This window comes from Mizuhopecten yessoensis, unplaced genomic scaffold (genome assembly GCF_002113885.1).
Source record: "Mizuhopecten yessoensis strain PY_sf001 unplaced genomic scaffold, ASM211388v2 scaffold8447, whole genome shotgun sequence".
In the NCBI taxonomy this organism is placed as follows: Eukaryota; Metazoa; Mollusca; class Bivalvia; order Pectinida; family Pectinidae; genus Mizuhopecten; species Mizuhopecten yessoensis.
The window spans coordinates 176,108-191,846 of NW_018407552.1; the positions used below are offsets into that span (position 1 = coordinate 176,108).

At 36.2% G+C, this 15,739-nt stretch overlaps 1 protein-coding gene across 1 annotated transcript; it reads left to right on the forward strand.

The window, feature by feature from the left end:
* The first annotated feature begins 10,034 nt into the window (after nt 1–10,034).
* LOC110455954 lies at nt 10,035–11,865 on the forward strand. Its single transcript, XM_021506424.1, has one exon. It carries the CDS (start codon nt 10,035–10,037, stop codon nt 10,845–10,847), a length of 813 nt encoding a protein of 270 aa, XP_021362099.1. The 3' UTR covers nt 10,848–11,865.
* Nucleotides 11,866–15,739: the final 3,874 nt, after the last annotated feature.

A 15,739-nucleotide genomic window follows, 5' to 3' on the forward strand; every position in this document is an offset into this window, starting at 1 on the left:
TTTTGAATATAAAGTTACGTCATTTAGCAACCCTGTCGTTATTTCATTGGAAACCTAGTTTTTTTTTTATTTAAGTAAAGTCAAAACAGACCAAGATTGCAAAGATCTAAGGACACTACAAACCTTATGTACATATATTCGTCAGCTGGCGAAATGGCGAAACAATAATCAACAAAACATATAGCGCATTTTATATACAATCACGGTTCCTCTCAAAAAACGCCGTTAATTGTTCTTCAAAATACCGCTTTACTATGGTTACTTGTATAGGGAATATTTCCCTTTTACTTTAAATCTAATTCCAATACACATCGTCGAAACAAAATATATTTCTGCCTTATATTAACATTATTGCTTAAAGTATAAGGCTATTGTTGAAACTTACAGCGTATATTTCTGATTTCTACTCCATAAGGAATAATGGTATATCAACGCCGGAGGAGGCAAAAACAAAACCAGGTAGAAACACATTGGGAAGATTTCGTTTAAATCGTCTCTGCTGTAATATTTGGCAGACATATAAAGTAGTTTTAGCAAAATATCCGTAAAATGACAGGGACGTTTTTGCTACTATTAAGACCACAGACAATAGATAAAAAAAAAAACATTACATAAAGTAAAATCAAAATCACACACAGAAATATGCATAATTTAATAAATATCAGCAGTCTGATACCATTCCTAGTTTATCTAAACCTTCAAGTTTAGTGCACAATATTTCGTTATATTATTATATTAGTCATTCCAGTTCAAATCAGGGGTATTAATTTGTCGGCGATTCCGGAACGGTTTTTACATTTATCGGGAATCCCAGGAGTGAGGAATAGTGTTGTGTACCACTCCTCTTTATTTCATTTGGCATTTAATCTTCACTTAGATTTCATGACGTATTTTGATTTTCCAATTGACCGGTTACATGTCAACCTCAAATAAAACCACTACTTCACAATGTCATGTTGCTATAGATAGATAATATCCGGGGTCATTCTACAATCTGGCCAAATCAGTCAACACAATGGGTTTAGTTCTGTATAATACGGCTCCATGTGACGTCACTGACCGTTCATTTCATGTTAAATCAGTTACTATCTATATTGTAAGTTCACTGTCAATTAATTAAATGGTCAAATGTTTTCAAATGTCATTGGTCATTCTGACGTACCGTGCCCGTAAGAAAACCTAACAATCACAATTAGGTAAGAAGCAATATGTGTATTAGAATTGTCCAGAAGCAAAGTTCAGGTTATAAAGGTACCGGAACATTCAACGCAATCATATCGCAGTTCTGAGAAAGTTTCCTGTATTTTCGATTATATTAAATGAAGTTCCGGTTAGGCATTGATAAGTCTTTTGTTTCTGTGGCCGCCCACACTAAACATTCAGTGGTAATTGAATGGGTATCTGTATGATATAATCTCGTAACAAATCATTAATGCACAATTTTCTTAACGGCTATGTGTATATGGTTTGTCATATTTATGCGTGCTTGAACTACCCATTGTAAGTGCATTTGAATACCTTGCATACACTGTTACGTCAACAATAAATGATCTTTCCCTGAACATGGTTCATAAGAAGCCGAAATACTGGGGAGCAGTCTTCATATATTCTATCTATAGTTATTGAATTGAGACCTAATTTTCAAAGTTTTGCTGTAGGGATGATGTTAACTTACCTTAAGGATATAGTTAAGATCATTGTCACTATGTTACATATGTACAGCATTTCTAGGAACATTTCCTACTTGCCAGATTTCCCCATTTTATTTTGCTGGAGTATTGACGTAAATTTGCCTACACGTTATTACTAAGATTAACGTCACTGTGCTGTGTTATTAAGATTAATGTCACTGTGTTGTGTTACTAATATTAACGTCACTGTGTTGTGTTACTAAGATTATTGTCACTGTGTTGTGTTACTAAGATAACGTCACTGTGTTGTGTTACTAAGATAAACGTCACTGTGTTGTGTTACTAAGATCAACGTCACTGTGCTGTGTTACTAAGATTAACGTCACTGTGCTGTGTTACTAAAATTAATGTCACTGTGTTGTGTTACTAAGATTAACGTCACTGTGTTGTGTTACTAAGATAAACGTCACTGTGTTGTGTTACTAATATTAATGTCACTGTGTTGTGTTGCTAAGATTAATGTTACTGTATTGTGTTACTAAGATAAACGTCACTGTGTTGTGGTACTAAGGTTAACGTCGCTGTGTTGTGTTACCAAGATTAACGTCACTGTGTTTTGTTACCAAGATTAACGTCACTGTGTTGTGTTACAAAGATTAACGTCACTGTGTTTTGTTACCAAGATTAACGTCGCTGTGTTGTGTTACCAAGATTAACGTCACTGTGTTTTGTTACCAAGATAAATGTCACTGTGATGTGTTACAAAGATTAACGTCGCTGTGTTTTGTTACCAAGATTAATGTCACTGTGTTGTATTACTAAGATTAACGTCACTGTGTTGTGTTACAAAGATTAACGTCGCTGTGTTGTGTTACTAAGATTAACGTCACTGTGTTGTGAAGTCAATTTTGTAAGGTCAATTGTGTGGTAAAGCACGATGTCACAAAATAAAACAGAAATCTTTTACCTGATTCATTCATAATTTAACTGGTTTTTGGATCATTTGGAAAATCATAGTTTTGTAACAGACCCAAAACACTAACTTAAGTTAAGCGATTTTTCTTTATCAATCGTTTCTAGAAATCAAACTGGTTTCATTATACTATTAGTCTCATTTTTATTATTATACTATTAGCCTTATTCTTATTTTTATACTACTAGTCTCATTCTTATTATTTTAGACCGTCATTAATCACGGAATCACGACGGACTCCGACAATAGAGTAAACATTTTATAATACTCCATGTTATGGAGCTTTCGGGGTAAAATACTCCTCCGGTGCACCATTCTTTTGTCCATATTACGTCACAATGTCTGCACGGTCAATGCCTATGTCAATCTGGCAACGGTTAGTAACCTCATCCATGGTTTAAACATTTACCAAAATGTCAAGCTTGATCAAAACATCAATATGGCGTGTTGACATGCAACGTCTTATTTGTAGGTCACTGATTAGAGGTTATAGGAAAAGACGTTATGATAACCAAACATCATACCGTCTTAAATGGCACGTATTTCATGTCGGTCACTGACTTATTGGCCATTTGCAGGAAGAGAGGTCATGGTACATTACCAGCATCAGTATGTCGTATGACATGCTAGTTATTATTTATCGTTCACTTTCCCTTTTGCAAAAGTAACGTTAAACTTTTTTTGTGGCAGTGACCTGAGATATTATGACGAAAGCGAGATGGAAACGGTCAGTTGTTTATCCTTACTTTAGAGATGGAAACGGTCAGTTGTTTATCCTTACTTTAGGGGTATTCGCCACATCGGTCAAATCTTCGCTTGTGTATGGACTTAACGAATTAAGCGGAAACCACAAAATGTCCTTTGGGCTTGGTATTTATATATTTCTTTTAAACTTAATATTTGCTTTACTGCTTACATATATAACACTATATATAAAACAAGAACATATGACCAAGTACAAGGCATTGTTCGCAATTTTCCATATATTTAGTTGGTAGACTAGGAATTAGGTGTCAAAGGTAAATTAAACATTTGGTAACTTTAGATAATTTGATCTCATTCATTATTAACTATTGCAAGCAAACGTTATGAATCACAGAATTAGTAATCCATGGTAAAATGAAACGACGTATACTTGCAAGCGATTGACTCAAATCATTACTTGTCTGACATAATTATCCGACATCGTCCAAATCACAACAGGTTTCAAACAAACTATAGTACAATGACAATAGTATGCACAAAAATCTATCATAGAAACACGCCAGCAGCAGGCGTAGCAGAACAAACCCTACCGTAAAAGCAGCAGGCGTAACAGAACAAACCCTACAGTAAAAGCAGCTCGCGAAGCAGAACAAACCCTACAGTAAAAGCAGCTCACGAAACAGAACAAACCCTACAGTAAAAGCAGCTCTCGTAGCAGAACAAACCCTACAGTAAAAGCAGCTCGCGTAAAAGAACAAACCCTACAGTAAAAGCAGCTCGCGAAGCAGAACAAACCCTACAGTAAAAGCAGCTCTCGTAGCAGAACAAACCCTACAGTAAAAGCAGCTCGCGTACCAGAACAAACCCTACAGTAAAAGCAACAGGCGCAACAGAACAAACCCCACAGTAAAAGCAGCTCGCGTAGCAGAACAAACCCTACAGTAAAAGCAGCTCACGTAACAGAACAAACCCTACAGTAAAAGCAGTAGGCGTAACAGAACAAACCCTACAGTAAAAGCACCAGGCGTAACAGAACAACCCCTACAGTAAAAGCACCAGGCGTAACAGAACAACCCCTACAGTAAAAGCACCAGGCGTAACAGAACAACCCCTACAGTAAAAGCAGCTCGCGTAGCAGAACAAACCCCACAGTAAAAGCAGCTCACGTAACAGAACAAACCCTACAGTAAAAGCAGTAGGCGTAACAGAACAAACCCTACAGTAAAAGCAGCTCGCGTAGCAGAACAAACCCTACAGTAAAAGCAGCTCACGTAACAGAACAAACCCTACAGTAAAAGCAGCTCGCGTAACAGAACAAACCCTACAGTAAAAGCAACAGGCGTAACAGAACAAACCCTACAGTAAAAGTAACAGACGCACGGCAGCAACATCAACTGCAACAAAAATCGTACGAACACTTCTGCCTAAGATATACGACAAACGATATACGATATACGATATACGTAAGAATTGCCGCAGACATTTGATAATAACAACTCTCTCATAAACTCAACATTAGAAAAGCATTTAAAAAACCCCCGTAAAACCAACACCAATAACTAAGCGAAAACAAGACATCATCTATATCAATAACACGAAGGAAACATCAACTGTAACAAGAACACGAAGGAAACATCAACTGTAACAAGAACACTAAGGAGACATCAACTGTAACAAGGACACGAAGGAAACATCAACTGTAACAAGGACACGAAGGAAACATCAACTGTAACAAGAACACGAGGAAAACATCAACTGTAACAAGAACACGAGGAAAACATCAACTGTAACAGGAACACGAGGGAAACATCAACTGTAACAAGAACACGAAGGAAACATCAACTGTAACCAGAACACGAAGGAAACACCAACTGTAACAAGAACACGAAGGAAACATCAACTGTAACAGGAACACGAAGGAAACATCAACTGTAACACAAGAATACGAAGGAAACATCAACTGTAACAGGAACACGAGGGAAACATCAACTGTAACAAGAACACGAAGGAAACATCAACTGTAACCAGAACACGAAGGAAACACCAACTGTAACAAGAACACGAAGGAAACATCAACTGTAACAGGAACACGAAGGAAACATCAACTGTAACACAAGAATACGAAGGGAACATCAACTGTAACAAGAACACGAGGGAAACATCAACTGTAACAAGAACACGAAGGAAAAATCAACTGTAACCAGAACACGAAGGAAACATCAACTGTAACACAAGAACATGAGGAAACATCAACTGTAACAAGAACACGAGGGAAACATCAACTGTAACAGGAACACGAGGGAAACATCAACTGTAACAAGAACACGAAGGAAACATCAACTGTAACCAGAACACGAAGGAAACACCAACTGTAACAAGAACACGAAGGAAACATCAACTGTAACAGGAACACGAAGGAAACATCAACTGTAACACAAGAATACGAAGGGAACATCAACTGTAACAGGAACACGAGGGAAACATCAACTGTAACAAGAAAACGAAGGAAACATCAACTGTAACACAAGAATACGAAGGGAACATCAACTGTAACAGAAACACGAAGGAAACATCAACTGTAACACAAGAATACGAAGGAAACATCAACTGTAACAGGAACACGAAGGGAACATCAACTGTAACACAAGAATACGAAGGAAACATCAACTGTAACAGGAACACGAAGGGAACATCAACTGTAACAGAAACACGAAGGAAACATCAACTGTAACACAAGAACATGAAGAAACATCAACTGTAACAAGAACACGAAGGAAACATCAACTGTAACACAATAACACGAAGGAAACATCAACTGTAACACAAGAACACCAGGGAAAGATCAACTGTAACAAGAACACGAAGGAAACATCAACTGTAACAAGAACACGAAGAAAAATCAACTGTAAGCAGAACACGAAGGAAACATCAACTGTAACACAAGAATACGAGGGAACATAACCTGTAACACAAGAACACGAAGGAAACATAACCTGTAACACAAGAACACGAAGGAAACATCAACTGTAACAAGAACACGAGGAAAACATCAACTGTAACAAGAACACGAAGGAAACATCAACTGTAACACAAGAATACGAGGGAAACATCAACTGTAACAAGAACACGAAGGAAACATTAACTGTTACACAAGAACACGAGGGAAACATCAACTGTAACACAAGAACACGAGGGAAACATCAACTGTAAAACAAGAACACGAAGGAACCATCAACATGCTACACAGCAATTACCAAAAGCTACATAAACATGAAACAAACGTCTATACCCTATGACAACATCAGGACAACGATCACAGACATTACTACAGCAGCATAGATTCAATATTATCAACTATTGCAACGAAGATAACAATAAATAAAAAACGGCAATGACATACAAAACAAAACAAATACACAAAACGAGGGATGAAGTGTTTATCAAAATAGCAAGTGCAACTGGCCTATATCCGGGTACACTTAGTACTGCCTGTAGGCAGAGAATATTGATTTGGGATGTTGTATGTGTATGTCTTTAATATGTTCCCTAAGTGTCAAAGTTGATTTCTAAACGCAACAGTGTATCAACATGTTGACAGTGAATAAAGTATCGCAAAGTGACGAAGAACATTTTTAGAAAGACGCAATATCAATATGTAGAAGTGAATAAAAAAATAAGCTTATTCATATTAAGTTCTAATTGTAAGAGTTATAAAAGCATTGCATTGTGCGTGTGTTTATAGTATTGAACAGATTCCAAACATACCTACATCCTACAAAATCAAATATCTTATAGAAACAAATTAGGGGTTCTTGTTCGATGGATTAGGCTATAGTAAGTGACTATTAGACACTTCATGAGTCGTAAACATGTCGATGTATAGCCTACAGTGGGTGGACTTAATGACAAGCTACAGAGGTCACATAGCCGAGCGTACGTGACAATATTGTGATAATGTCTTATACTAAATATCAACTACCGCGAGTGGCTCACCTCACTGGGTACATGTCCTCAGGCACGTGTGAACTAGATAGGAATGACCACCTGGAACCTGTTATATCATGTATAATTAGTGTAATAAGTATACCCATTTCATTCTTTCAAATTATTATCCAATATATTCAAAATAAATATGTTAGTTCAGTAATTGAAATTTTAAGAAAAAACTAAAACTATAAATAAAGTTTACAACCATGTCAACATATGAGGACAACATCAGACCACAGTCCTCAGGAGACACCAAACACTTTGAATTTGAAGAAAGAAAAAACATCGGTAAAACGCAAATTTATTTAATATAAAAAAGTGTTGGTCGTTTTTGACGGTGTAAAAAATGTAATTTCTACACAGAAAGTTAGCTGAGCATTACACTCGATGGTTCAAACAGCATAAGCTATGTCAAATTTTGGTATTGACATTTCAAGCATTTGTGAAAAAAATGTTAGGTTGGTAGTGTATTTTGTCTGATGGAGATAATTCATAAAGCATCGGAATGGTTGAGTACTAACTGTAGTAACTATATAAGTGACGTTTTGTCTCAACGGGTCACCATACCCCAACAGTGGCACTTTTAGACCCTGTCACTGTGTGGTCCACATTCCAAACCCCATTTTCAATATAGGAGCTGTAAAAGGGGTAATATTGGTCCCTAAAGTGCGACTTCTTTCCTCTAGCAACTATATTAAGATTTCTTTCTTTCAATATCGAACTTTTTAAACAAACATCACCTGAAGAAGTGAACCTAATAATAGTTTGTTTTGTTTAGGAATTAGGTCGTGTGGTCAGTTTGGTAAGGTCAGCAGTACCAGAGTCCAGTAGAATGACCACCACTGAAAAACGTGTTTCGCCTCACGTGGGATGAGATCCCCAGATAAACCCAATGATAAACTGGACATCTGCTCTGATGTTAAACCCGAACAGGCGGGTTTTCCTTGTTTAAAATTAAAGTTTGTTGACAAAAATGAACATGCCATGTTTATATTATTATGCTGTGAATACTCCGTAAAATGGTTTAAAACTATCTAAGATCAGATTCAACACATTATTGACCTTATCAAAGACTGCTATTATGATGCGTTTCAGACATACCAAAATAGTTGCTTCAATAAAAAAAAGATAAAAAAAAGTGAAAAACAGGAGCAGTTATGTAAAAAAGGCATTTTGTAAGAATGAACAATGGAATGACTTAGATTGAAGGTTTATTTAGACATCATTATTGATTACATCTGTGATGCGTATGTTATTTAAGAAGAAAAAATATGGTATTTAAAAGATAACAACTTTTCTTTGAGGATGGATATCATGAGATATTCAATATTTGTTTCAGTATTTATTGCGAAACGGGTGAGTCCACTTAGTGTGCGTGGTTATCATGGGATGATTATAAAGAAGGCTGTCTTTGTATTAATTGGGCTTTCAAATTTACAACTCACATTAGTCTGCATTAGGTACAAGAGCACCTGCCCTTGTGACACAGAAATTAAAAAGCAAACACTGTCACGATTTGAACTTAAGTCGTACAAGGTGTACATTAAAGTTTCTAGAAACAAATAGTTGGATGTTATAAACATTATAAACATTCTTAAAAAATAACGTGCCTCTTCTTTTCCCTTTGTTTTTGTTTTAAGTACTTCTACAGCAGAATTACACTCAATAAAAGCTATTAATGTTAAAGTTACGTAGACAAATTATCATAACAGTCGAAATCAAATGAGTGTCTCATACCATCCCCTGACACTCCCATTCAAACAGCGTGCCAGTAACACTGTTACTTTTGTCCATATCATGTCATTTAGCTATACATTACATCATATTAATGAAAAAATATCTACTTGAACTATCCGAAAGTATTTTTCAGAGAGACTGTATGACGCAATTTCCAAATGAAATGTTCTTCCACCTAAATTTACTGTTTTCTTAAAGCAAATAAATAGTGAGCTAATATTGTGACAACAAAGCGAATAGATTCAGTTTGTGTTTCATTCGCAAACAAAATTAATTGAAGAAAATTTATGTATATATAGTTGTGAAGGAAAAAAAAGTATTGCTTTTCTGCTGTGGAGTTAACTACAAAGTACAATACAGATGGTAACGTTTGAGCTTTGTAACAAGGTAGCCATTTGTTTATGAGCTTCTTTGGTATCAATATAGTTTGTCGGTCTAAGGACATGCCTCTTCTCTTATACAGTTATTTACTTAAGTTCATAAGACATTGTAAGCGTTTCTATATAGAGCCTGCATTGACCAGGCCGGACCACTTACTCAGGTCGCTATTTGTAAAACTCTTACCATTCTTATTAATAGTATTGATTCAGGGCTCAAGTAGCTACAAATAGATGTTCAAGTACTTCTGGCTCATTCATGTTTTCGATATGTTGTTGATGATTTAGATATTTATATAGCATTTCAATTTGCGTGTTTCAGACGATAACAACGGTAGAGGTCAATACAGACCCAACTCGATGATCCAGGGCTTCGATACAGAGCAGGACACCTGTCCTCAGTGTTCATCAGACCCAATCAGGCTCTAAGGGTTTAAAATAGTAGACCAAATACCAGACAGGTGCTTCACTAAATAGGGTACAGTATCTATTTAACTTGCAATGAAAACTTCAACTGAACATAATCTTAGTCGAAAGACCGAGGACAAGAGTAACCCTTCTACTAAGAGAATTCATAAAAATAAAAGTAGAAAAAGAAAATTCTCGAGTGAAAAACGTTCCGATATGTGTGATATCCCCTCAGTAAGAAGTAAGCTTGGCCTCTCAAGTCCGTCAAAAAACGAAGTAATGCTGTGTGATTATTCTCCACCTAAGGCATTGACAGACACACACAATGGTATTGAGACCAGATATGTCAATAAGCTAACCTTGCCTCCCATAAAACTTAGTTCAACGGAAAATCACAGTGTTAACCTACACAGACGGGATCCGTGCCTCCTCTGTGACGTCACGAACAGTTCTAAGTGTTTCCGGAATGCAGCTGACAAAAGTTATCGATTAACCAATAACGACCGAGGTGTATTGGGGAGTACGGGCCGCCAGCCTATAAAAGCCGAGAACAGCTCGATAAGCGGTAGACTTACCGATACTGCCGACTACGATACACCTACGACAACCTTTACCACAGGTTACCTGTTACCTCCGTTGATAATGTCATCTTTAAAACTCGACAACAGACACGACATGGCCGCAAACGATCATGTCCGGCACCATCTTAAACGACAGGAACAGTGGATACACACAGAGCGTCTTAAGAACTGGAGACGAACAAATGGAAACAAGATTTCCGGGAGACATGCTTACCAACACAGTTCATCGTCAGGACAAAAATCCGACGTAAACAGTGGAAACTCTGCTGACAGTCTTCATACACAGTCTTCCTCATTGTCAGATCCTCATCACCCGGTCGTGGAGGAAATGGACGAAGAACAAAGACAGGCAATTGACAAATGCATGCGATGGATGGAACATCTTCCAAAGAAATTTTCCGGTATGCACATAATTGTTCCGGCGCCAGAACATACGGACCAGTCTTGAGTGTTATGTTAAGCCAATGACCAGGGACTAACCTTAAACAAACTGCGCCGGAGAACATTCCCGCACAGATTCTAGGCCTAATTTGGTGCTGAAAAACGTTTTTTCTGGAAGTGACAGAGCGAGGACTAGGCTGATTTGTGTGTTAGGACGATCCCGTGACTAAACACCGTGGTATTATTACAGCTACGTGTGTCTACACCACTTCCTAAACCGAGCTGTATTCTTTGCTGTAATATGCGAATTGTACATGTGTCCATACACAAATGGTACACTGCCTATGTCTAACTGCAGATCATGTATCGTGAAAACAGAAGATGCACGTGTTTGCATGTGCACGTAACACTTCCATAAACGAAACAATTGGGACAACTACGAAACTGCATGCTTACGTTAATTGTAAATACGTCTTAGAGAGGATTTTGGGGACGAGTTGTGGAACTATTTATGCGTACCACTATGTGTTCATAACATTTCTCATTATAACATTCCGCTGCCAATAACCGTGACTCCTGTATAGAAAGGACTAACCATGTGGTGTGTTCCGCACGTGCCAAGCCAGGTTATCTACGACAGAGGAGAACTGCTATAATTAACAGTCTTCTGACAGTATTTATATATGCATATGACGTTTGCATACCTAAAATATAAAAAAGAAAATCAGGATTTGCCGTAAAAAAAATATGATTCCTTTTTATCAGAAATCGATTTAAGCTTTAGTCGAAATAAATGTATATTTTCGCTATTTTTGAACCTCATTTTGACAGAAATTAAATCTTCGTAAAGAAGCATAACATTTTTTATTCGAAATACGTCTGAAATTAAATAATACTTAAGTTCTACCAAAACTGTTTTTGATATTATGACTACTGTGATAATATTTTTTTTTAATTTATACAACATTCCATTGTCATTCATCAATCATCGGTATGTGCTATTTATCTGTGATATACAAAGGTACTGTGATATGTTACATGTTTAAACTATTATTGTTGTATATTAAAATAATCTTGACCATATCTATTGTTGTTCGTGTCTATATCTTAACGCTGTGTGCCTCACTAGATCTGTGTCCTCGATAGTAAATTTGGTCAAAACAAGTCACCAGTAATCTAACCAGTGTATCAACCAAGTTCTAATTGAACAAAGCTAATTGTTAAATGTCAGTCAATACACTAATGACCATATATATTATATATTATTATTGTTTGAATAGTTCTAACTTAAAATTTGCTATGGACGAAACAGATACAAAACAGAAAATAACATAACTATTGTCATGTGACATTACATGATGTTACGACGAGTATTTCAATATAGTACTAAAAATATGAAACTATCTTCATTTAAAAATATGTATTATACCGAGTGCTGCAAGTCTGTACTCAAAATATGTAATATTACTATCCTTATACGGAGTACTGCAAGTCTGTACTCAAAATATGTAATATTGCTATCCTTATACGGAGTACAGTAAGTGTTTCCTGCCCACAAAGTCACAAACATTTGGTGGTAAAACTCCAGCCTGTCGAAGCTACAGAGGATATTGTATTCATCTAAATGTATTTATGAAAGGAAATAGTGCCCTAGAAAACTGACTTCCTGCTATTTAAATAATGTATATGGATGTTTTAACAATTAAACCTTTCAATTAAATTATGAAAACAAAATCTAGTGATCCTTATGATGAACTCGTTACGAAGTCAAGTTTTCCGTTTATCGCTGATCGCGACGTAGTTTTGTGGGTCCGTGTCTCAGCTCTACCTTATTTCGAGGTAAGCTAAAGGACAACGCTGAATTTAGCAAAGAGAATACACTGGTGTGAATTATCTATATTCTAGATTTTGTTCCTTCTGTTTGGGAGTGAATCGATTTGTAAATGTATAAACATTAAATAGTTTCTAAGTTTACAAACATAACGATGAGCAAAAGACATATCCATTTAAATACCATTTTTTTATTAGGGAATGTCCAGAACACCACTTTAATGCCAATTACTCTGTATATTTTCTTACTTTACACCCCTTGTTTTGTAGTTACCTTGCACTAAATCGTAAAAGAACCCTTTGAGTAACAAACTAGAATATTACCTAAGGGGAATCTTGAAAAGTCTGAATAATTCTCTACATGTGTCGGCGTTAATTACGCCATCATAAAAAACCACTATTAAAGTTAAATGTTATCTATATATAGTTTAGTCTTTGGATGAGTGTATGTAGGTGTATTACCTTACAGGAATCTACAATTAAATTTACCTGTTTGGAAAGCCCAGTGGTATACCGTAGTGTTTCCTATACCTGTGATTAACCCTTAGCGGCCGTCTGTTGGTAAACAAACAGAAGCTCACACTGTGTCGCCACGGTCGATCGGTCAGAGCTAAGGCGTTTAGGTCTATGTGTGTCGGGGTGTCGCGTAAGGTGCTAACTGTTTCCATGACTCTATTGATTGTCGGGAATTTATACCCGAACATCAACACATGGAAAATACGTGACAAACACACAAATAAAACTATCTACTTTAAAATAAAAAAAAGAGGACAAAAACACCAATAAACCTAGATATCGACCAACATAAACCTACATATCGATCGTTTGAACGCTGAAGCGAGGAAACATATTAATCTTCATAGAGATGAAAACAAAACATTAAAGCTTCATACAGTCATATATCTCACCGAGCAGTCTAACATTGATCATGGCTACACATTTCCGTGTGCACAGCATGGTAATTCTTTCCTTCGATTGCAAAATCAATGCTCTAAGATGAATTGTTTACCTTGAAAGCGAGATCCCATAGGAACTGAAATAAAAAAAAGTTTCTAAAAGGCCAGTGTCGAGTTTCACATTTCAAATTCGAGGAGAAATATTTATGCTTTGTTGTATTTAAAATATAATGAGTCAGTTTTTATTTGGGATAGTTTTATGTTCTCATTGCTATATCGCATTTAGATAAATTGTTCTTCATGTACATTAGAAGAACGAAATATATACCACAGCGTCAACACACGTAGCCGTTATGATACCTCTCGACGCAAATAGACACAGAATGGTGCTGGCTGCACCTGTCATAATTTCTTTTGCCAAAATTAAGGACGCTATGTCTGTCAGTTACACACCTCTTTGTTAACGGTAGGCACTCAAGTCTAAGACTCAGTAATAGTATCAGTAATGAGGTCATGATGAAGACTAAAATGCCTTCTTTATAGACTGTAGCTGTAGAAAAAAGTAGAAAATTACCGTCCGCGAATTAATTGGTTGATAGGATATAAACAGATATTATACAGCTACTTAGAATAGGCTCTGTAGTAGCAAATTACATGTCAGTTCCATAAGCTGGAGAGACAGGTATAACTTCGACAGTGATAAACGAATAACGTAGTAATAAAAGTAAATTTCAAATTACATGGCTGTTAGATTAAAAGAAAAATGACAATGTGTCAAAAACCCACACATCAAAACACTCAATATCGATAAAACCACGGCAACATAATGACCAAAAGTAAGATTTATAAAGTGATATTTGGAAAATTAATGAATTTAATTATGACAAAATTAAGAAAAGCTCCATCTACTGTTAATTGATTCCTCCAACATAGGCCTCACATTCCAGATAAACGGTTTTGATACCAAAGCAGTTGACAGTATGTGTTCCTTTTTCCAATTTATCAGAAATTTGTGTCTCTCGTAATACAAGCAATCAACCTTGTTTTCGAGTATGACCTGGTATGTGTTTCCACATACTAGTATACTTACCTGTAATTGATTGATGATAAAACTCTACTCAATACAATGATATATATAGGTTTTGGTATACCATATAAGTCAGGTTTGAAGTGATCTACTCACATATCACCAGGTGAAAGCTAGGTTCCACAAACAACCACATATTTTTGTCTAGGTTAAGGCTTCCTTATTGCTACTCAAAATGTGAAGTATTCCCAACATTTATGATAATACCTCAAATATAAACTAGGTAAGTTAAATATCGAAAGTATCACGTCGTGGGAATATGTTATAAGGACGGNGGGGGTGGGGGGAATCAATTAACAGTAGATGAAGCTTTTCTTAATTTTGTCATAATTAAAATACATTTATTTTCCAAAAGGGGGAATCGGATCATGAACGTGTTTTGATAATCACAGTTCTCCTTGAGTTTTATTGATTAGTATTATATACAGATGTGTCATCCACAATTTACTTGCAAACCAAATGATTTCACCTATGACTTCAAATCAATACGGCTGATCTTTACTTTATGCAGAAGTGGCAGCCCTGTCTTTTATAGATTTTTTTTTAAATGCTTGTAACATAAATATTGCCTCCGAATACACTATAGTCGATTTGTTTGGTCTTTTTCAAACAAAATATGCCTTGTAGATTCTCAAAGGGATTATTTAAAAAAAAAACATCATAAATGCCTGCTAGAATATATCAAAGCCGGTGCATTCGGAGTATAAAGTACATATCTGACACAGGGAGGCGTTGTAAAGGCAAAGTGGCAGCAATGTCGACGGAACTTTTTGTCGTTGTTAGGTAACCGCTCGTGTCGTGTGATCGACACATAATTAGAGCTATATATGTCGAGTGTTACACGGTACATTAGGGCCAGACCAGCCTTGGACCGGATACAAATCACTGGTACACCTGTCCACGCACTCACACACGCTTTCAACAACTAATTGGCTTAATTACAGTGATTACCTACGTAAACACCAATTGTAGCGGAGAGACAAGAGACAAGTTATAAAGTAATTTTCATTTCAAACTGTTCGTTTGTCATTTATCCAAGTAACTGTAAATCTTTGTATTATATATGCTTCGTGAAGATTTACCTTAATTGGTCGTACTCGTTTCGTGATTAGAGGTAACTGAAGGCCATGACAGTGTACTAAAGGT

Bases quoted from the DNA above. Each gene is read 5' to 3' on its own strand.
- LOC110455954 (XM_021506424.1), top strand. From the start codon at position 10,035: ATGTGTGATATCCCCTCAGTAAGAAGTAAGCTTGGCCTCTCAAGTCCG.